Genomic DNA, 24,012 nt, shown 5'->3' on the forward strand with positions numbered 1-24,012 from the left:
TACATCACTTGGATACCAAATATAAACAAAAAGTACCCCACTGAGGTTGTTGTTTCTTACTGTCATCATATCAATTTTCCTCAAAAATAAAAATGTTTTCAGTTTGTTTTGAAAAAACATACATCCAAAAATGCTTTCCTGTTTTTCTGCTGACATGGCATTTCTTAGAAACAAGAAAAATAAAAACATTCATGTTGAAGAATACCTCTTTATAGTTATAGCATCAGCGGCCTTCTTTTTTCTTTCCAAGTCATCTTACAATGAGCATCCAGACAACCTTTTCCATATTTTAGATACCATTTGTCACGACCTAACTTTCCATTAGCCTTAATGTGGCAGTGCACCCATCTCACATAAAATAAGTTGTAAACCCCCAAATGTGGTAGCTAAGAGAACCTAAGTGCTAGAAGAGAACACAAGACAACTCTGAAAAGAGACTTGTATTGATCATTTGTTTGTTGCTTGAATACCAACAGGGAGGGAGGCAATCCCCAAGTTTCCAACCATAAAAAATGGGGAGGAGGCAACCCCTATATGTATAAAGACTCCACCTCCTCAATGGATGGCAATAAATAGAAACCTTGTCATCAATCAACAGCTATGAACGTTCTAGAATGTTATTTCTTTTTTATTGGAAACTGTTCAGAAGAAGTTGAGATGGAACTTCTGTTAAGAGAAGTTAAGATGGAAGGGCAGTTTGTGGGTTCTTCTCGTTGGAGAAAAAGCTTGAAGGTGGAGGCAAGGGATTTCTTGTTCGAAGAGCTGAAGATCAAAGGTAAACCAGTTCTGAAGGTAAGGGAGATGAAACTGGTGACAGTTTCTCTGGAAGGTTTGGACACAGTAAAATGGTCAAAAATTTTATATCTGAAGCAGCTTCGAAAGGCAAGCAGCTTAACTGGAGAGAGAAACTTACAGAGACTGGTAGAAGGTACTCGATAGAATGTAGGAAGAATGCCAAAGGTTCCTTCATAGCCCTCTAAGAATTTTTTGCAAAGAACGGAAAACAACTAGTGTGCTTTCCAGAAGGCAGAGACAGCGAAGGGTGGAAAGATGTGACTGCAGCCTTTCAGGTTTTTTTGGATTGCAAAGAAGCGAATGCTAAGGAAAGTCTTGGATGGACATAACACTAATTAGGTCCACCCTTGCAAATTTGCCGATTTATTTTTTGTCTGTTTTCAGGGTTCCAAGAGGGATAAGCAAGCAACGAGAAAAAATGAGAAGAGATTTATTATGGGAGACAAGGGAGGAGGAAAAGACCATAGAATCAGTTGGGAGGTGGTTAAAAGAAGTAAGAAATTTGGAGGGCTAGGGTAAGGGAATATTCAGGAGAGGAATGTAGCTCTGCTTGCAAAATGGCTTTGGAGGTTGCCAATTGAGGGATAACCCGTGGGTAGAAGTGATTATCAGTATTCATGGTCTTGCAGCTGATTGTTGGGATGCTAGTGTGTTGTCCAGGGCTACAAGAGCTTCCCCTTGGAATTCTATTCATGGCACCCTTTCTTCATTCTTACCATTTGCCAGGTATAACCCTTGCTTTGGTAATACTGTTAAATTTTGGGAGCACTTGTCGTTGGGTAATAAAACTGCCTAAGAGCAATTTCCCTCAATTTATGTAATTTCTAACTGGAAGAATGAACCTATCGCCTCATTTATTAGCCATTCCAACTCAACGTCTGGATTTGTTTGGGACTTGGGCCTTAGGAGGGGTCTTAGGGATTGTGAGGCCATCAAGTACTTTTTCTTGCGCTTCTTTTTGTCTATCCCTAACCCAGACTGATGATAGTCAGAGCCAACTTTTGCCAGTTAATGAGGTTTGGAGTAAGACTATTCCACCTAGGATTGGTGACTTTTGTTGGTAAGTGATTCTTGGTAGGCTCAATACTTATGACTTGCTCCAAAGGAAAAGACCTAAGTGGTGCTTATCTCCTCATTGGTGCCTTCTCTATAAGGCTAATGGTGAGTATTACCATCATTTATTAACATCTTGTCCTTTTGTTCTTCCAATTTGGGATTGGTTTCTCTCCTTATTCGGGTGCAAGTGGAATCCCCTGTCAAATGTACAGCTTATTCTACCCCACCCCACCTTTGTTAGCTGGAAGAAGAAGAGGCAAGATATTGTGGAGATGTCTGAGAGCTGTTGTGTGCTGGATGGTTTGGGAAGAAAGAAATCAAAGATTATTTGCAGAAAAGGAATGAAATAGGGAAGCCCTCATTGAAGAAATTACAACTAGAGTGATTTATTGGGTGAAGACTCTGAAATTATTTAAGGAGTTTCTGCTGCTGATCTGATGAGAAAGTGGGGGGAAGTGGCTGACTCTGCTCCATTAAAAACTGTAATTAAACCATCCTGAACCCCTCCATCAAATGGATTTATCAAATTGAATTTTGATGGTAGTGAGGGTAACCCTGGACCTTCTGGCATAGTAGGGGATTTCAGAGATGAGGAAGGCACTATTAGGACTATACTTTCTTGTCCTATTGGTCTAGGTGACTCATTGAGAGCTGAAATCCTTGCTGTGATGGAAGGAATTCAGAAAGCCAAGGAGTTGAATGTTTCCAAACTGATAATTGAAGGGGACTCAAAGCTCGTTATTGGTTGGCTCCAAAAGGAGGAGAAGATGGACTGGTGGGAGTATATAAATGAAAAAAGGAAGTTCAGAAGACTTCACTCAAGGAATGGAAATTCAATTTAACTGGATTAAGAGAGATACCAATAGCTTGGCTGATACTTTGGCTAAGCTATGCTGTAATGTTTTCTTTTTTGGGAGTGGGAACTAAGAGAGTTTATCTCCCCTCTCCTTGTATCCGCTTATTTATTTTTTAATGAAATCCATTCAGCTGTAATGTTTTCCTTTTTGGGAGTGGGAGCTAAGAGAGTTTATCTTCCCCCGACTCCTTGTATTCACTTATTTATTTTTTAATGAAATCCATTCAGTTATTGATAAAAAAAAAAAAAAAAACAGAAAGTCTTGGAAGGACCAAGAAGGGTGAGGAGTCTTTCAAGATAGAGCTTAGTAATGCCACTGTGGAGCAGGAGATGGTGTCTATGGCACAGAATATCAGCAATCCAACACTGATGGTAAATGCCAAAAACAAAAATTGGGCCAGCAAATGGGTGTTGGTTGCAGAGAAACCAGTTACAGATTGGAAGAAGGTAACAGGTCTACTGATACATAAGTTCAAACCATCTGCTAGGCTGTTTGCAGATCTGTAAAACCATCCCACTCTTGAGCCCATTTCCTCCATGAGAGCTCAAATCTCCTGTAGTATATGTCTATACTTCCTTGCCACACTGCACCCAACCCTGCCCTTGTTAAATCCCCAACTCCTATGGAGCCTAAAAATAAAGCCAAAATATTGCCCTCGCTGTTCCTGATGACTCCTCCCACACCTGAATCTCCTGGATTGCCTATGCTGTGTGCATCTGTCAAAGTTGAGTTTAAGGTCTTCTTTGGAGAAACATGTGTTGATTTTATTATGATACACCTCCCAAATGAAGGCCCTAATCTTTGGTGGTACTGGCCTTCACCATATGGCATTAATAGAAAAAGAAGGGGAGAATTAGAGTCCAAAGTAAGGCCCTCAAAGAAGGAAGCACAAGAGAATAAACCAGAAGGGTTGAGGGTCCACATCTAAGAAAATCCCTTCAAAAGACTCAATTTGATGTGGGCACTGGCAGCAGCAGCAGTAATTTAGTGCAGCAGCAGTAGTAATTTAGTATTCTCAGCAGCAACAATTTAGTGTTCTCATCCTATCTTATCTATTCAGTATTCTTACCTTATCTGCTTTCAGTAGCAGGGATTAGTAGGAGTCTTATCTATTCAGTTATCTTATCTTATCAGTTCAGTAGGATAGATTAAGGGAGTCTTATCTTATCTAATTACAGTTCTTATCTTATCTTATCAGTTCAATAGGATAGATTAAGGAAGTCTTATCTTATCTTATCAGTTCAGTCTTATCTTATCAGTTTAATAGGATAGAGTAGTAGATTAGCAAGGAGTCTTCCTAAAAGTAGGATTCTACCTCTTGTAATCTCCTATTTAAGGAGTTGATATTATTCAATAAACATATCAAAAATTTCAGTCAAGAAAGAGAGCAAGGAGAGTTAGGTGATCTCTTAGACAAATCACCATTAGGGCGCCAAGATAGGTTCATCAAGAGCAGGGAGGAACAAGGGAAAACAGGAGGTTTTCCCCGTGGACCGACCTGTGACGAGATCCTATTCCCGGGCCCAAAACAACTTGGTATCAGAGCAAGGCGTCATGGGTGACCTTGAGCGATTGACGTCTAGGGTTCATGATCTGGAGCACAGACTCGTGGAAAACAACAAGGAGGTGCGCGAGATCAAGGACGACGTCCGAGAATTAAGGCGCTTGATGGAGTTGTACTTTTCCAGCAAGGAAAGGAACCCGGAAGGGGCTGCAACCACAACCGGCCGCCGACCAGACATGGCAGAATCGTCCGGCGAGCAGCAGGTCGTTGCCCTAGCGCAGGTTAGCAACACCTAGAATGTTCCGATTAAGCAAGAATCTGGTGTCATCGAGGATTCCATCGACGAGAGTTCAAAGAAGAATAAGAGCAACTACTCCATCGTCATCGCTAGTGAAGGAGCTTGTATGCCTCATGTTGCGGCTGCAAATGTTGCAAAAGAGTGTTTGTTAGCTGCAATCAGATCAGATTCTAGGGCTGCACATATCTGGGTGAATCTTGCTAATGCATACTATTTGGCTGGTGATCATAGAAGTGCTGGAAAGTGCTTGGAGAAGGCAGCAAAACTGGAGCCTAATTGCATGTCAACTCGATATGCTGTTGCGCTTCATCGTATCAAGGATGCAGAAAGGTCACAGGATCCCACTGAACAACTTTCATGGGCTGCGAATGAAATGGCTTCAATACTCAGAGAAGGGAACTCTGCAACAATTGAGCTTTGGATAGCATGGGCAGGACTTGCCATGGTTCACAAGGCTCAGCGAGCTCTATGCGCACTAAAGCAGGCAATAGAAGAGGATCCAGATGATGTTGTTCAGTGGCACCAGCTTGGCCTTCACAATCTTTGTACTCTACAGTTCAAAACATCTCAGAAGTACCTTAAGGCTACAGTTGCCCGCGGCAAAGAATGCAGCTATGCATGGTCAAATCTTGGTATCTCACTGGAGCTGTCTGAGGATGAACCCTCTTCATTGGAACCCGATCCAGGAGGGCAAAATCATTCCACCTATCCGGGATTCCTTTGACTGTGTTTTAAGACACCCATCCTGAATTTGAGCTTGAGGACAAGCTCGCAGTCTAGGAGGGGAGTAATGATGTGGGCACCGGCAGCAGCAGCAGTAATTTAGTGCAGCAGCAGTAGTAATTTAGTGTTCTCAGCAGCAACAATTTAGTGTTCTCATCCTATCTTATCTATTCAGTATTCTTACCTTATCTGCTTTCAGTAGCAGGGATTAGTAGGAGTCTTATCTATTCAGTTATCTTATCTTATCAGTTCAGTAGGATAGATTAAGGGAGTCTTATCTTATCTAACTACAGTTCTTATCTTATCCTATCAGTTCAATAGGATAGATTAAGGAAGTCTTATCTTATCTTATCAGTTCAGTCTTATCTTATCAGTTTAATAGGATAGAGTAGTAGATTAGCAAGGAGTCTTCCTAAAAGTAGGATTCTACCTCTTGTAATCTCCTATTTAAGGAGCTGATATTATTCAATAAACATATCGAAAATTTCAGTCAAGAAAGAGAGCAAGGAGAGTTAGGTGATCTCTTGGACAAATCACCATTAGGGCGCCAAGATAGGTTCATCAAGAGCAGGGAGGAACAAAGAAAAACAGGAGGTTTTCCCCGTGGACCGACCTGTGACGAGATCCTATTCCCGGGCCCATAACACAATTACAGCCATAACCTAAGCTGATCCAGCCCCTTAGTCCCCTCCTCAAACCCAAGTTCCAAGAAATTCCATGTTCAGAGGGTGACACATTCAGAAATAAGCAATCTTTTTAGCTTGAAAGTGAATAAGTAGAAGGAAATTATCTGAGGATAGAATCCCCCGCACTACAGATCTTTCCGAAATTTAGTTTTATTTCTTGAGAGGACATCAACCCATAAGAATCTGAGGAACATAGACAATCATAGTAGTCAAGGCGATGCCTAGGCAACAAGGTGCCCTCGGAGGCTTGCCTCGCCCAGTCGCCAGGCAGTTTTGTATACTGTCTTATAAAATACCTTTATATTGTTATTTTTTGATGTTATAATAATAAAATAGGCATTAATAAACAAAAATATTCATTTTTTATATTTATAAACTGATTTCTTTTTATTATTTTCTTATTTTTTAGGGTTTAATACACAAACATCGCTAACTGCTGTATTGAACCCTCAAAGACTTCAAAATCTGAACCAATAAGGGAAGAACTTAAAATTTTGTCTAATCAACACATTTCTTCTTCCACCTTTTCTTTTCCTATAACAAAAATAGGGGGTTCAGCCCCTATATTTTTTAAATTTTCTTTTCTTTCTTCTTTTTCTTCTCATAAATATGTTGATTTTCTTGACTTAAAAATGAAGTTTATAATTTTCTTATGCAAATTATGGATAGTTATTAAGGAAAGATGGTTATGGAACCTAGGGAACTACCCTAGGATATGTGGTTTTTACTTAAAAAATCCATCGCCTAAGCGACGCCTAGGCAACTAGGCGACAAGGCACCCCTTTATCGCCTAGCCTCGCCTTAGCACCTTGAAAACTATGTAGGCAATAATGATACAATAGCTTTCCAAGGAGAGGTCAAGGCTGCTCTTGAGTTTAGATTGGTGTCCCAGCCATTTGAGTTAACTCCATGAATGCTTTTAATAGCCATGTACCAGAGTTTGTTCAAATCAAAGGGTAATCTCAAAAGCCATTTGCCCAAGAGGGAAGAGTTTCCATCTAGCCCTTAATCTTCCTGACCCTAAACCCCACTCCTTTACCCTTGTACAAACCAAGTCATAGTTAAACAAATGCTCTTTTTTAACAAGATTCCAAAAGATGGTGGATTAGGGATTCCCTCCTAGTGGTAATCCTAGGCACTTGATTGGCCACTCAATTATGAAGCATCCAAAGCTTTCCACTTGCCTTCTCACCACATCCCCTTCCATATTATTTCCGGACAGGCAGCTCTTCCTTAGGTTCATCTTTAGATTCTATGTTCTTTTCAAGCAATTCAACAACAATTTCAAATTCCTTAAGCTCCTACCCCCATCCTTTTGACCAAAAAAAAATTATTAGATAATCTACAAATTGTATATAGGAAACCAATAAATTATCTCCCCACTCCCAACTCTTTATTAGGCCCATCCTATCATCCCTAGTGACCAATCTTCTTAACACTTCCACTACCACAGTAAAAAGAAAAGGTGATAAAGGGCGCCCTTGCCTAAGACCTCTTTTATCAGGAAAGAAATCCTTTATGGAACCACTGACCAAGATTGAGCAATGGCATGAGCTCAAGCAACCTCTTATCTGCTTTCTCCATATATTCCCAAACCATTATTTCCTTAGGACTTCATCCAGGAAGGACCAATCCACAAAGTCATATGCTCTTCCTAAGTTGATTTTACAAATCCACCCTCTTCCCCCCTTTCCTTCTCAAATCCTCCACACACTCAATTGCGGTCAAGATTTGATCTATGATCTACATTTCTTTAACCCTGATTTTGTGAAACAATGTGGAAGGAAGAGCATGACCTCCTTTAGCCTTAAAGATAGGACTTCAACTATTATTTTGTAGAGCCTATCAACCAAGCTAATGGGATTGAAGTCTTTAGGACTTACTGCTACTGATTTAGGAATTAGCGAGACAAGAGTCGCATTTCCTCGTAAATGATGCTCCTTCCATGGAATTCCCTATACACTCCCATCAAATCCTCTTTTAATAATATCCCAATACTTCTGGAAGAAACCTATGGAGAAGCCAATCTGGGCCCAAAGTTTTGAGTTTTTTTTTTTTGATGATCAATAACATCAACTTCATTAAATTAAGAGAAGAGAGGGAAAAGAATACAAGGGGAGATAAAATAACTTAGCTCCCCAAAAACAAAAAACACAGGGAATGCAAAGAAAATTAAAAACTAGCCCAAAAAACAGCTTCCCTATTCACTCCTTGCTTGGCCAACCCATCCGCAAATGAGTTGGCACTCCTCTTCACCCAGTTGTACTGAATCTCAATGTCCCTACCCAGCCATAAGAACTGTTTTTTCTCATTGTTAAAGTTCCACAAACCACTGTCCTCTGTCTTCAACCAATTAACCACCACCTTCAAGTCACCTTCCAGAATCAAACGGCTAATATTTAGATCTTTTGCTCTTCGAATTCCTTCAAGCGCTGCAAGGATCTCAGCCCTAAGAGAGTCACCTTCTCCAATGGGGCCAGAGAATAAAGCAGTAACAATCCCTTCCTCATTCCTGAAGACTCCTCCAATCCCAGAGGGCCCTGGATTCCTTACACTGCTGCCATCAAAATTCAGCTTTATAAAGCCCAAGGGGGGGGGGGGGGGGGGGGGGGACCAGAACGGACAAAGAGTCCTCTTGCATCTAGCAGTGAAAGCAATCACTTTCCAGTTTCTTAGCAAGTCATCCATAGGACAATCTGAAAACAACTCCAAAGATTTTAGCCAGTGGACCGCTCTTATGAGGATTCGATCTAACAAATCTTTCGGAGTTTTTTCTTTGTCAGAAAATATGCGTGAGTTTCTTTCTTCCCACAAAGACCAGCAAACCGCTGCCCTAATACACCTCCACATAGTCTTCCCTCGCTTCTTAGGCCAACTGAAAAAATGAGAAAACAAACCTTGGACAGTCTTCGGAGGAAACCAAGAACGCCCAAAACGGGAGAAAACCCACTCCCAAACAGATTTAGCAACCTTACAAGAGACCATGAGGTGGTAGCCAGATTCCTCATCAGCTTTACAAAGAGCACATCTATTAGGAAGTAGACAATAGTTGGGTCTCTTTCTTTGGAGTAAGTCTAAAGTGTTTATTCTTTCCAGAAAAATTTCCCAACAAAAAAACCCCACCCAAGGAAGAATAGGTCTGCTCCAAATTTCCTTAACTAGAAAGGACAACCCCAGGGGGGTAGGAGGCTGAGTTAAGGTTTCAAAGAAAGAAGCACAAGAAAATGTACCAGAGCTAGAAAGGGTCCAAAATCTAGTGTCTTCCTTAGCAGGGTTTAGGAAAACACCCTCAAGAGAGGCTAGCAGAGCTACCAGGCTATCCAGGTCTGTATCCCTAATTGCCCTACATAGGCCAAGGTTCCAACCAAAGCCCGAAGTGGAAGCAGAAGGGACTAAGAAAGAAGAAATGGGTTCATTTTTCAAGTCTGAAAGAGCATACAAGGAAGGAAACTTGTCTTTCAGAGGAGAATCCCCGACCCAAAGATGTTCCCAGAAATTTATTCGGATACCAGAGTTTAGACTATACCTGATCCAAGGGAAGAAAACTGGAAGCAGATTGTGGATGGATTTCCAAGGAGAAGCAGCTGAAGCCCTTGCCAAGATTCCAGGATCCCAGCCATTGTCTTCCAGCCCATGAATGCTAGCCACAATCTTAGTCCACAATTTATCCCTTTCCAAAGAGAACCTCCACAACCACTTCCCCAGAAGAGCCATGTTCCTTTTCTTGAAATTACCAATCCCAAGACCTCCTAGTGTTTTACACCTAGAGACCACCTCCCAACTCACCCTATGATCTCTCTTCTCCTCTCCAGGCTCCCAGAGAAAGTTCCTTAATAATTTTTCCAATCGATTTGAAACCTTTGAGAGGATCTTAAACACTGACAGAAAGTAAATAGGAAGGTTAGCTAGGGTAGATCTAATGAGAGAGACTCTTCCACCTAAAGAAAGATAACTCCTCTTCCAGGCCGCTAGCCTCTTCTCGAACCTCTCCACTACCGGAGCCCAAAAGCTAACACTCTTAGGATTATCTCCTAAAGGGAGGCCCAAATAAGTCAGGGGCCAATCCATAATAGCACAACCTAGCTCATCTACAGATTCCCTTAGGTCTCTTTCGTTCACATTCACTCCCGCCACACAACTCTTGTCAAAGTTTACCTTGAGGTTAGATATCTGCTCAAAAAGTTGTATTGTCAACTTTAGATTCCGGATCCAACTGAGGTTCCCTCCTTCACAGAAAAGGATAGTATCATCTGCAAACTGTAGAAGAGTTAAGGGAACCTCCTCCCTTCCTACTCTCCATCCTCTTGTTAGATTCCTTAAGTCTGCTCTATGGATCAATCAACCAAACACATCAACAATAAGGGTGAAAAGAAAAGAGGAAAGAGGGTCTCCTTGTCTTAGACCTCTCAACGCCGGAAAGAAGTCAACCCCAGTCCCGTTCACCAGGATAGAATAACGGCAAGTCCTAACATAGCCCTAGATCCACTTGCACCACCTGTCACCAAAACCAAAACTCCTCAACACCTCCATCAAGAAAGACCAATCAACCAAGTCGAAAGCCTTCTCCAAATCCAATTTGCAAACCACTCCCTTCTTCTTTGACTTTCTAAAGCTCTCCAAGCTCTCATTTGCAATGAGGATCTGATCGGTGATCTGTCTTCCTTCCACAAAAGCACTTTGGTTGGGTGCAATAATAGAAGGGAGCACCTTCTTTATCCTGAGATACAGCACATTTGCAATGATTTTGTACAAGCTAGTCACCAGACTAATAGGTCTAAAATCTTTTGGTTGAGAAGCATCTTTCTTCTTTGGGACTAAGGCAATGAAAGTTGAGTTCAAGCCCGGGTTTATTACACCCCTCCTGTGGAACTCCTCAAAAACCGATGTAAGATCATTCTCCAAAATATCCCAGCAATCCTGGTAAAAGGCCATTGTGAACCCATCTGGACCCGGAGCTTTCGTCCTATCCATAGAGAATACTGCTTCCTTTACCTCCTCCATATCGAACATTTTTTCTAGCTACTCTCTCTTCTCTGCACTTAGAGTCGGCGAATCCAAACCCTCCAACCACACTCTCTCATTTAAAGGCCTTCTAAAAATAGATTTGAAGTGGTTTACTAGGGCCTCTGCAATTTCAGTCGGGTGAGACAAAATTGTTCCATCAACTTCCAAGTTAGAGATGTAATTCTTCTTTTTCCTTCCATTTGCCACTGAATGGAAAAACCTTGTGTTTCTGTCTCCCTCCTTTAGCCACTTACACCTAGATTTTTGCCTCCAATTGATTTCCTCCTTAATCAGGATGTCCTCCATCTGCCTCCTTAAAACCCATCTCAACTTCCTTTCTTCCTCTCCAAAGGGGCCTCTCTCTTCCTTTAGGTCCAAATCCTCGATTTGCTCCACCAGAACTTGCTTTCTTTCTTCTAATCTTCCAAACTCCATCCTATTCCACTCCTTTAATTGAGATTTTAGGTATTGGAGTTTCTTGAGGAGCCTCATTCCCTCCCAATCAACTACCGGATTAGCTTGCTCCCACCACTCTCTGATTTTCTCAGTGAAACCCGGATGAGTCAACCACATATTTTCAAACTTGAAAGGGGTAGGCCCTACTCCTCTTAATTCCTCCTTGACCAAAACTATTGGCCAGTGGTCTGAAGTAAGTCTAGGGAGAGCCCTAGAAGTAATATTGCCCCAATGTTCCTCCCAATCTGTTGAGAACAAAAATATGTCCAACTTAGAGCAAATTGGCCGCGATTGAAGGTTGGACCAAGTGAAGTTATTATTTAGGAAAAGTTCTTTGAGATTAAAAGAGTCCACAAATTGGTTGAACTTCCTCATACTTGTTGTCACTCTCTGTCTGGGGTTGTTGGTTTCCTCCATAAATCTCACTACATTAAAGTCCCCTCCCACACACCAGGGTCCATCCCAGAGGCCTCTAATGTCACTCAATTCTTCGCATAATTCCTCCCTTTGCCTATAGTCATTGGGGCCATACACATTTGTTAGTACCCATTCATATCCATCGGCCACCTGTTTGAACTTCAGGGAGACAGAATGATCTCCAATTAGCTCCTCCATACCTAAGAGTATCTCTTCTTTCCACAGGGTCACAATCCCTCCCGAGGAACCCCACGAAGGAGCAGCCACCCACTTAATACCTCTAGAACTCCACACACTCCTTGCCCATCTGCAATCAAAATCCATTCTTTTGGACTCCTGAAGCATAACCATATCCGGATTAAACTTCTTAATTACCTCTTTGATTGTTGCTCTCTTCCTAATGTTGCCCAACCCCCTCACATTCCAACTTAGGATTCTCATTGTAAACTATAAGCCTTAACCCTAAGTCCTCCAAGAACTATTTAGACCCTTTTCTTCTAATCCCTTTCACTTCAAACTTCTTGTCCCCCTCAATATCTTTTTTTAATCTCTCCACTTCACTTAGCCTTCTAAACTTCATCTTGTTGTCCTCTTTATTTTGCATGTAGGCTTTTAGATCATTCGGGTTCTTCGGCTTGCACCCCAACTTTTTCACAAACTCTGCAACTGACTCTTACCCATTAGTTTCCTCTTTTTCTAAAGAAGCACTCTCCTCACTCCTAAGAAGCTTCTTGTTCCTTCTCACATTACCTCCAACCACAGCCCTGTCTATCCCCTCCAGGCTCCCTCTCTGCAAATCCTTCCTTTCCACTTCACCCAAGAGGCTTTCTAAGATTTCCCAAATTATTATCTCTCTGCAAGTTTCCTCACCCACTTCCCCCCCTTGCAGACTCCCTGTGACTTTCAGACCAATGGCTTCCGACTCTTGGTTGGGAAGAGAATCCGGAACAAGAGATACAGAGCACTCATCAGTATCCAAAACTGAATTGACAGAGTTGAGGGATTTACCTGAGGTAGAGAAGTGAGGAGAGAGCAAAGGCGAAGGAGAGGTAGTCACTTTCTTTTTTGAGAAATTAGAGCACTCTGTCTCCCAGAGATGGAGGAGGAAAATCCCTGTCGCTATATCAACACAAAGACCCCTTTTATGTACCTCTCTGTGAAGTACCCTTGTTCCGCTCTGAGAGGACCCGAGCTACCTCCTTTTCGGCCTCTTGCAAAGCACTAGAACTAGGGGGGGGGGGCTCAGCCAGTATTGGGTGAAAATCAAACACCCTCTCCTCCCCTTCCTCCTTTCCTTCCCCCACCGAATCCCCTAAGAACAAACAGTCCAGGCTAAAAGAATCCCTATTCTGACCTTTAGATAGAGCTTCAACTGCTGCACTGCCTAAACTCCCACAGGCTTCTGAAGTTTCATCATGATCAGAATCTGAACCGCAGCTCAACCACCCTTGATCAGCCTCTTCTTTCTCTTCTGGTCTGCCTCTCGAATAGCACGGGTTCGGGCGATCAGAAGTGCTAAGATTTTGCACGTCGCCGGCTACCCGTCAGACCCAGCACAGAGGCCGGCGTCCTTCAACCCTGTTCGCTGACTTCGCCCCTACACAGTCGAGAGGGCGAGACTTAGACGATGATAGATGAAAGTTGTCATCTATCATCGCCCCATGCCTGCCCCGCCCCACGTGATGACTTAAGTTGTCACGTGGGCTTTTAAAACCGAAAGTAGGCTCAACCATTAACCCGACCAACTCGACCTTCCTTAAAGCCAGTTCGGAGAGAGACTTAGAGCACAAACGGCTCTTTCCCAACTTAGCCACGTCAGCATAGGACGGGCCACCCTCTTTAAACAACCCCTCTTCAAAAAAAAATGAAAAAGAGGCCTTAATAGGAAGGCTTCGAGACTTGGGGCGCCCCTGCGACTGTTCCCCTTCCTCTGTAAATCGCCCACACACAACAAGCTTTCCCGCCAGCCCCTGTAGGCCACGTGTACACCCCCCTGCGAGCTCGTCAGAACCTTCAACCTCTGGTCGTCTTCCCCAAAGCATGGCTTCAACTTCTGAAACTAACCAGACCTTGTACCAAGCACCTTCTGAAAGAACTTCGAAGATCCGCGGCAAGTTCTCCGGTTTGATCCCAGCAATCTTAAGTTCCACCGCTCTCAAATTTCTTAAGTTAGCCTCCAACAGAACTCCACCCAATGCTCTAGTAATTTTCCCCAGAATGAGATCATTCCAAAGGTTGAAGGGAAGACCGAGAAGTATAATCAAAAAACTGCCGGCTCTAGGTTCAACTTCATTGCAATCTGGAGCCCAATTCTGGACCTGAATCAAACTTCCTTCTACAAGGAAAGAGCTGAAGAACAGATTCTTATCTCCAATATCTAGTAAGGCTTTCTTTTCAGCAAAAGGCAGCAACAAAACATCTTCATCTAAACCCAACTTCTCTGCTAAAACTTCTAAGACTTTCGTCCAATCTTCTATCACCCTTTCTGCCACTAAGACCACCCTCTTCTCCCAGCTCCCACTCCCTTCTTCCAATGCTACTCGTCGAAGGACAGTCGAGCTGGACACCAAGACTTAAGGGTAAAGCTTTGAGCTGGGCACAAAACAAACCTTCGAGCCAGGGGCTTCTTCTACTCTACCTTCGACCTCCAAGAGAAAAGCCTGAAGATTTGAAGCGAAAGAAGCCCACCCTCTCTGCTTCAGGCCTTCTGGAATACACATCACTTGCTTTTTGTTATTACCAAAGAGTTCAGTGACCATTATGAACCACCCTTTTCCATTCCTTTTTAGCACAGATTCGAACCTCTTGTTCTCACAGGTCAATGAGTTTCTCCAACCTTCTTCCCGAAAGGAATTTACAGTTCCATCTACAAAACCTTTCAACCACACACAGGCCTCCTCTAGTAGGAGAATAGACGCCCTGCTCCCTTCTCTGATTTTCAAGAGAGCCTTCCCCTTTGTCCTTCCCTGCTCAAACAGGAAGGATTTGGCTTCAATGAACAACTCCAGTCTCCATTTCCCCGCCAGCTTGAACTTCCTCTCCTCTCCCATACCTCCAACTCCCCTTTTGCCCAAAGTTTTGAGTTGTCCATCTCGAATATGGCTCTTTTGACTTCCTACTCAAAATCCATCTCCAAGGCACTTACCAATGCCCCCATCAAGGTTTAGCTACTCAAAACCAAGAAACATAGCTCTTGGAGGAGGGGAAACTCCGTAGGTTCCTTTGAAGTGATCAACAAGTATGTTTGCAATTTCATCCTACTTTATAACCACCTCATCCTCAACCACTATTTTAATAATGAGCTCATTCTTGTTTTTAGCTTCAATTAGCCTATGGAAGTACCTGGTATTGCCATCCCCTTCTTTTATCCATCTACATCTTGTTGCCTTCACGAGATCTCCTCTCTCCTCAAAAGGTCATTCAACTTCCACTTGAGGATCATCCACTATCTCTCCCCATTAATCAAATCTCATTCACCCTCTTTTTGGTTAAGATCTTCAATTTGCACTAGGGTTCTAATGTTCTATTCTTCTTTTCACCAATTACCCCAAAAACCTCCTTATAGATATTTCCACATCCTTTTTGTGGAATTTCTGGAATGTACTTAGGACATTCTAAACAACCCCAATACTATGAAGAGGGAGGATTGGTAGTTGGACATCTAAAAGAGAAAAATACCTCTCTTTTGAGCAAATGGCTTTGGAGATTCTCTTTAAAGTCCAATGCTCTTTGAGCAGCTTCCATCTCAAGCAAATATGGAACAAGTGCAAACGGGTGGGTTAGCAATCTTCATTTGAACCGGGTAAAGACTTCAAATCCTTGGAAAGGTATAGCCTCTTCACACTCTTTTTTCCTTCCTTTCATTAGATATAAAGTGGGAAATGGTAATAAAATAAAATTCTGGAAAGACCTCTGATGGGGGGAACTCCACCTTAGGAGAATCTTTCCCTAGACTCTTCAATCTTTCTTTAGATCCAAACTCACCTGTCTCCTCTTGTCTTCCTAACCTTCCTACTGATATAATTTGAACCTAAACCTTAGAAGACCCCCAAGGGACATAGAGATATCAGACCTCATGGACCTCTTTCACACCATTAAAGAAGTCTACACCTCCCCTCTCTCCATTGACACCCGAGTGTGGACCCTCCACCCAAATAGTGATTTTACTTCCAAATCTATGTTCAAGGCTCTAACTATAGGTGAACAAAGTTCCTTTTTCCCTTTCAACAAGATTTGGTGCAGTCACATCCATCAAGAGTCTGTTTCTTTGTTTGGGAAGTGTGCCTACATAGAATAAATACCTGTGACCTTCAGAAAAAAAGTTTGGGAAGATCCTATATTTCTTCTCATGCTTGTCTTTTATGCCTTAAAGAAGGTGAATCAGCTGATCATCTACTCATTCATTGCAATTTCACTCAAAAGATTTGGTGTCATTTCTTAAACCTGGCTGGTTACAATTGGGTTTTTCCAAAGCATATTCAGGAATTTCTTCATCAATGGAAAGGTTTAGGCCTGAGCAAAAGAGGTAAAGTTTACTGGCAAACGGTGCTACATATAGTTCTGTGGGGAGTTTGGGAGGAAAAAAAAAACAGGCATTTATTCAACAACAAAATCAGATATCTTGAAGAGTTAATCTCAGATATCTCCTTTCATTGTAATCTCTGGACTGCTAATTCTGAGCTGTTCCAAGGACTCTCTCTCAATGATCTCAACAGAAATATCCAAACAATTTTGTTTCTTCCAATCTACCTTCGATCAATCCAGAGACTGCATGTACCTTTTAACGAAGGAGGGATGACTTTAAAACTCAACGGAAGTGCCACACGCAATCCTGGTGTAGCTGGGATTAGGGGTATTTTGAGGGATGAACTGGGTAACATCTGTTAGGTTTTCAGTGGCCCAATCAGTTATGCTGGCTCAACTAAGGCTGAAGTGATGGCTGCTCTCACTGGAATTAGAATAACAAAAAGCTTAGGCATTCAGGGTTTATCTATTGTAGGAGATTCAGCTAATACCATTAAGCGGCTCAGGACAAGGAGGGGGTCCTTGGAGGTTGAGTCATTATCTGGCTGAGGCAAGAGACTCCTTGGAAGGCCTAAACGCAAACTTGTTGTGGATACCGAGGGAGCTGAATCATATTCATAGTTGTCAAGGAGACGCCTAGGCAACAACGCTCCCTTGGAGGCTCGCCTCACCCAGTCGCCAAGTAATTTTGTGCACTATGTTATAAAATACTTTTATATTTTTAATTTTTTGACATTATAATTATAAAATAGGCATTATTAAACTAGAATACTCATTTTATGTGTTTATGTACTAATTTCTTTTTATTATTTTCTTATTTGTTAGGATTTAATCAACACAAACATTGATAACTGCTGTATTGAACCCATGGTTCAAAGTATCGATACACCTCTATGTATCTGAAGTGGTGTATCAGTACTTATAACGATACTCCCCTTATTTTTTTATTTCTTCGGTTTTCAATTTCATTTTTAAATAAATATATATATATATTATAATTTTAAAAAATGGGTTCTTGAAAATGCTTGTAAATATGTGTATTGAGGTGCCAAAGATACGATACAATACACCCAAAAACACCTGTAAACATGTGTATTCGTATTGAAGTTTTGATCCTTGATTGAATCCTCAAAGATTTCAGAACCTGAATCAATAAGAAAGGGAAGAACTTAAAATTTTGTCTAATCAACACATTTTCTTCTTACATATCTTCTTCTTCCACCTTTTCTTTTCTTCTTTCCTTTGTTCCTTTTCTTCTCATAAAATGTTGATTTTCCAAACTTAAAACATGAAATCTATACTTCTCTCATGAAAATTATGGATAATTATTAAGGAAAGATGATTATGGAACCTAGGGAACTGCCCTAGGATATATGGTTTTGCTTAAAAAATATCCATCACCTAGACTCGCCTTGGCGCCTTAAAAACTATGATTGCAGATGGATTAGCTAAAATTGGAGCAAGACTAGAGAATCTGTACAGCAATAGGCTTCCCCCATTGTAATCTTTTTTTTAGCTGTTTGGGTTTTCTTTTCACTGTGCTACATCTGCTCATGTACTCTCTGTTTTTTTCAATGAAATCTGGTTAACCTTTTTCTCAAAAAAAATGTTTGCAAAATGTCTAGTTAACCTCTAGCTAGTTACTTGAGTTTGTAGTGCAATTTCAGGAGGTTGGTGAACAGTCAAATTAGAGAAGATCATAGGCTAGGTCAACACTTTAGAAGTAGTGATCCCATTGACCAAATCAGGAAGCCATATAATGCATCATCCTTTACCATGTATGGGTGACCATAACTATTGCACCTGCCAATCAAATATTTATTTTCGATTGAGAATACAAGAGATAACATGAAGATGCATGAGGAAGGCATAGATATAGTCATAATCTTTAGTTATCAGTAACCAATTAGGAAACTCTACTGATGTATAAAAGAGAAGATACAAGAGGAAGAAAAAGCTCTCCTCCCTACTAGAACCCTTCAACGAGGAAGTAGGTAGCTTCAATCACCAAGTCCTGTGGTAGTATGGTATGAGAACAGTGGCAGGATCAAATTTGGTTGCAAAGCATTCCAAGGGAATTCTAGGGATGTTGGCAGAGTCATCTCAAGGTGGTGGGGGCTGATCAACAAGGTTGATGTCAATAGTTAAGAGGATGAAGAGAGAAGGGACAAATCCTCATTTGGAGAAAGCAAGGAATCACCAAGGGGTGGGTGAGCTCAGTAGGTTTGTTGCCACCAGATTTCACTCCAAACAGTCCTGTCAGATGCATCCTTCGTCAAAAGAAGACTCAAAGGAGGAAGGTAATGAGGAGATGGACTTGGATTAATGGATGGGGCAAAGAAGATTCTAGTTCACCACTAGGTGATGGCTAAGGAGTTAATATTCTATTTATGTTTCACATTTAAGGCATGTAAATGAGATTATGAGGGTATTTTAACAGTCTAGAAAAGGTCGTTTCTTAAGGGTATGGCAGTCTTTTCATTCTTTAAAATTGTAAACCATCATGTAACTGCCACCACACAAATATGAGCTAAGGCCAATGGGACTAGTATATCTGAATCCCATTTCCTCCGTGGGTGCAAAGATCCGCAGATGGAATTGTTGATGCTTTGGCTACACGAGGGGTAGACAATTAACAGCATTTTTGGGTTCAGAGAAGATTAACATGGCCCCTGTGCAAGGATGGCACGCACAAATCAAGAAATGGTCCAATCTTTTTTATCTGTCAAAAGATTGGGTTTAGATGTACTATAAATAATATACACAGGATAGGCAGTTGTTCTAGCCTATATAATGGAGCCATTGATTCACTTACATACATTATTCTTTCAAGAAACTGCAATAAAAAATTATCATTACCCATCAAAAAACTTGTGTGACTGAGTAGCAACAATATTACTTACCATTGGATAACACCTATTCCTTGTGTTTCTTCCCCACAGTATGATAAGTATTCATTGACTTTTTCACAGAACTCCCGACCTAACATGTTATCCAGTGCAATGTCAATGTCGTAGCAATCCTTGCCCAAAAGCTGGATGAGAAAAACTAATCAGATTGTAAAACAAAGAAATAATTTCACACCACTAAATGGAATTAGCAGATCCATAAGCAAGAAAGACAGGTTTATGCTATTATTGCACTCGCTTGATGCAATAATCAGCTTTTGCTTCCCATCATGCATCCACAAGAACATTCAAGCTTCTTTAACACATTATTGTTAACAAACAGCGCATTGAAAGGCTTGAAAAACAAAAATCTGAATGGTCAATTGAGATATTTATACAAATATTTTGTTTAGATGGCACTAGTTGTAAGTAAAGATAAAATTTTACAGAAAATGATGCCAGACCAACCCAAGAAAAGGTCATCCTAGACCTCATAGAAGTATTTTTGATAAATGTAGAGCCCCTAGAATTTTTCAAAAATAGTTATTTTTGTTTTAAAAATAATTCTAGGTAACTAAAAAGTTTATGTTTGAAATATAGAAATTCTCATAAGCATTGCTTTTCTCATGATTATGGACAAAGTAAATGACCAATCATCAACAAATCATAAAACTCAAAGAATTCCCCAGTTGAAAGAACAAAGAATAAAATAATGGTAAAATCTTGGGCTGTCAAGCGTGAGAGGGTTCCAGTCTGAGAGCAACCACTTTGTGCCAAAAAATGCCAAAGTTTAGGACCTCATCCAGTCCACCCCTCCCAAGACCCCAAATAGCTGGGACCAACATTTTTGTTTTTGGGGTAATGGCCTTTTCATCATTTGACATCAAACATGGCTCTTGATAGAGCATAATGGCAGTATAGGATTCATGTAGCCAACCCCAAATAGTTGGGGTTAAGGTTGAGTTAAATATAACCAGTCCATCTAAAGTTAAGATACCAAGACATGCATATCAAAATAAAAACTAATACAGTAAAAGGAGAACAGAAATCTTCATTCCCAAATTTCAGAATACCTATAATGGCTACAATTATGCTATTATATTCTACTATACAATTCAAACCTTAACAAATTCAGTGAAAATTATAATATCTTCAAAATTTTCTACTGTAAGATCTCCTCCATTCTACCATTAATAATGCATCTCCATCAAAACAAAGAAAAACTGAATTCTCAGGGTACTACAAACTTTATACTAGAAATACAAAAAAGTAGGCTTTCCTGCAAATCTCCAATAACTTGCATCGTATTATGTCAATACACGTTCCTTAAGAATGTACAATTAGTCGGGTAAGTAAATAATTGAGGTGAGTTCATTGCCCATTCAAACCAAAGCCCAAGAAATTCAATTCTGTATTCTCAGAGAAAGGAAACATATAAACTAAAATCGTCCACCTTATCCCGAACCCAACCGCCAGCGACTCGGAGCTGAGTCTGGAGATTAAAATGTTGAAGAACTTCGAGTAATCTGTGGAAAATCTGCTTCTCCTTCTCGACGAGTTCAATCTTGTCCTTCACATGAATGGGAGGCGAAGAAGACGCCATGGCTCTGTAGCAGAAGAGTCTGAGAACGGGAAGGCGCCTACTAGGGGGACGGAGGCTGAAGCGTCTGAGTTCGCAGAGAGAGGGAAGTGAGAGGAGTGGAAGTCGAAAGTAGTCTTTGCATGCGAAGAAACGATGAGCGTCCGAAGCAAGTTCTCTCATATTTAAAACGCAGGGAATTGTGCTTGTTGCCTCGCCTCTTTTAACAGGCAATAGGGATATCAACGGGTCGGGTCGGGCATGTACTCGATTCAACCCGGATAGGGGTGGAAACGAACCGAGCTATTCGAGTTCGGCTTGGCTCGGACCAAGTCAAGTTTCGAGCTGAATTCGAGCTCTATATATGGCTCAAACTCGAATAAGATATAGCTCAGCTCGTTAAGCTCGCGAGCCTAGTTGAGCCTATATATATATAGGCTCGCGAGCTTAGTCGGGTCGGGCATGTACTCGATTCAACCCGGATAGGGGTCAAAATGAACCGAGCTTTTCAGGAGCTATTCCAGCTCGATCAGCTCGGACCAAGTCGAGTTTCTAGCCAAATTCAAGCTCTATATATGGCTCAAACTCGAATAAGATACAACTCAGCTCGTTAAGCTCGCGAGTCTAGTCGGGTCGGGCATGTACTCGATTCAACCCGGATAGGGGTCGAAATGAACCAAGCTTTTCATGAGCTATTCGAGCTCGATCGGCTTGGACCAAGTCAAGTTTCGAGCCAAATTCAAGCTCTATATATGGCTTGTATCTTATTCGAGCCGGCTCAACTCGTTAAGCTCACGAGCCCATGTGTGTGTGTGTGCATATAATACTTATTATACACATTGCGTGCTTCTAGAATATATATCTTTGTTTGGTAATTACTCACGAGCCTAGTCAAGCTCTATATACCTTTGTTTGGTAATTGCATGTTTCTGAAATATATATATATATATATATATATATATATATGCTTATTATTTTTATTACGTGCTTCTCGAAAAAATCTTATTGGTGGGGATACAGATATATGGTGACCCCATTCACATTCTAAAGAAAGCAATTACCAAACAGAAAAAAGAGGGAAAAATCAATCAAACCAGCCAAAAACCCTTTCAATTTCAAGCTTCAACCCTCCCACTCCCTACGACTGCAACTCCGCGATTGCGATTGGCAACTGCGAAGCTGCAACCCTACCTCACCCAGTCACCCTCAAGCTCTCTCACTCTCAAACTCAGTCGAATCAACGCCTGGCGCCAGCGGACTGGCCATACTCACAGCTCTCAGCCAAAAACTCTTTCAGTTTCAAGCTTCAACCCTCCCTCTCCCTACAACTGCAACTCTATGACTGCAAAACTGCGGCCCTGCCTCACCCAGTCACCCTCAAACTCTCTCACTCTCAAACTCAATCGAATCGATGCCCGGTGCCGGCGGACCGGCCATACTCAAAACTCTCAGTCAAGTCTCAGCTCTTAGCCACTCAGTCTTCTTATAGCTGACGCCTGACGACTGACGACTGATGCGGTAACGCCCGACGGCATTGTTACCTCTCACCTCTCATAGTCTCAATCTCTCAGATTCTTCTTCCCGACGGTCCACTTGTGAGAGCCCTTCAAATGAAATATCGGCTTCAGTGCTTACACACAAAAAAGCTCGAGCTCGAATAGGCTCAGTTCATTATTGAACTCGAATATATGGTTTTTTCATTTGAGTCGAACTCGAGCTTGTACTTTTAGTTCGAATCGAGCTCGAGCCTTGTAATGTTATACTGAGCTGAGCTCGAATACCCAAATATTCAGCTCGGCTCAATGCTACAATGTTGTCAGGTCAAGCTTAGTAGGGGTTCACCTTAACATGAACCCAATCAAGATTGATCCAATCCTAACCCAACCCATTGGCATGACCAAACATGAAACTTCGAGTTATGCATTCAAGTTGGAAGGGTGTTGGAACTTGGAACTGTTTTATTGGTAGGAGATACCAACTCAAATAGAAGTTGGGGTAAAGGGCAATGGGCCTATTAATGATATATGAAAATCCAAGGCTCAGTGCGATTATCTCAAATTTGGATGATGTATTTATGTATTTGGATTGGATTTGGATGTTATAAACTATATCCAATTAATTAAAATCCAAATCCTGTTATATTTTAATATTTATTGATTTTAATATAAAATTTATATAATTATATTTAAAATTATAGAAAATATATTCTATATATTATAATATATATAAATTTATAGGTATAATAAATTCAATATATTGTATTTACATTAAGTTATTATTGTTGATGGTTAAAATTGGTCGCAGGGGTGAAGATGGGAAGTTGTTGGAGTAGGGTGTTACCTTGTCTCGGAGTGTCACCTCAGCTTGGCACCTCATCACATCGGCTACTAAGGGAGATCTACAATCAGAAGAGACGTTAGAGGCCCGGGTGATAGATATCCTAGAGGTATGGATTCCTATGGTTTAAGTCACTAAGGCCAAAAGAAAAGATAGTAAGCTAGAGAGCTTAGTGAGATGAGGTGAGAGCTCATGTGGAGAGCTAGAGAGCTAGAGAGCTCATGAGGAGAGCTAGTAAGTTCGGTGGGAGAACTAGAGAGCTCCATTTGATGAGCTGGAGAGCTCCGTGTGTTGAGTTGGAGAGCTCGTAAGGAGAGCTAGAGAGCTTCATGTGCCGAGAGTTGTGTCCAAATGAATGAGGGGCTCACCTATTTATAGGAGAGGGGCTTTATCCAAGAACTGATACATTTCTCACACATGATCAAAGCTCGGTCCACTTGTCGCACCCTCGGCTGACACGTTATGTGAACGTTGTATGCATGTGGTATGCGTTGGCATTGATGTTCTAATAAGCTTGACCACGCGTTTCTTATGCATTTTATGAACTGGTGTCAGATAAGCTCGTATAGACCAGGTCAGCTCGTTAGGACTGCGTCTTCTTATCAAGACCAGGCCAGCTCGTCTGAACCAATTCAGCTCATCAGGACCAGTTCGTCAAGACAAGTCAGCTCATAAGTTGACAACTTTGCCCCTAGTATGTTTCCACTTGGCAGTTTCTGACTGGTGATCGATTTCGGCCATATCAATTATATATAAAAGTTGAAAAAGTAATTAATTTTTTCTCTAGTATTTAAAAAAAAATTAAAGCGGAGTCAGATTAAATCCGAATCCAATCCAGAAGTCCATTAGGATTTGATTCAAATCCAAGGTCTTCAAATTTGATCAGAT

General features: G+C 41.3%; 1 protein-coding gene and 1 non-coding gene across 3 annotated transcripts in view; one reads left to right on the forward strand and one right to left on the reverse strand.

Moving 5' to 3' along the window:
• LOC104596819 (Polynucleotide adenylyltransferase family protein) overlaps nucleotides 1-20,977 on the reverse strand; it is an 85,327-nt gene extending 64,350 nt beyond the window's left edge. For both annotated transcript variants that reach the window (XM_010258119.2, XM_088888633.1), the window contains exons 1-2: nucleotides 20,662-20,977; nucleotides 19,224-19,354 (exon numbers count right to left, since the gene is read on the reverse strand). In XM_010258119.2, coding sequence (XP_010256421.2) covers nucleotides 19,224-19,354; nucleotides 20,662-20,970 — 440 coding nt within the window. In that variant the 5' untranslated portion in view covers nucleotides 20,971-20,977. The remainder of the gene's footprint in view (nucleotides 1-19,223; nucleotides 19,355-20,661) is intronic.
• On the forward strand, nucleotides 18,932-19,038 carry LOC148791639 (U6 spliceosomal RNA). The gene has a single exon (XR_016077021.1). It is a non-coding gene; the product is annotated as a U6 spliceosomal RNA (small nuclear RNA).
• Nucleotides 20,978-24,012: the final 3,035 nt, after the last annotated feature.

This window comes from Nelumbo nucifera, chromosome 5 (genome assembly GCF_055504915.1).
Source record: "Nelumbo nucifera cultivar China Antique chromosome 5, China Antique-T2T, whole genome shotgun sequence".
In the NCBI taxonomy this organism is placed as follows: domain Eukaryota; kingdom Viridiplantae; phylum Streptophyta; class Magnoliopsida; order Proteales; family Nelumbonaceae; genus Nelumbo; species Nelumbo nucifera.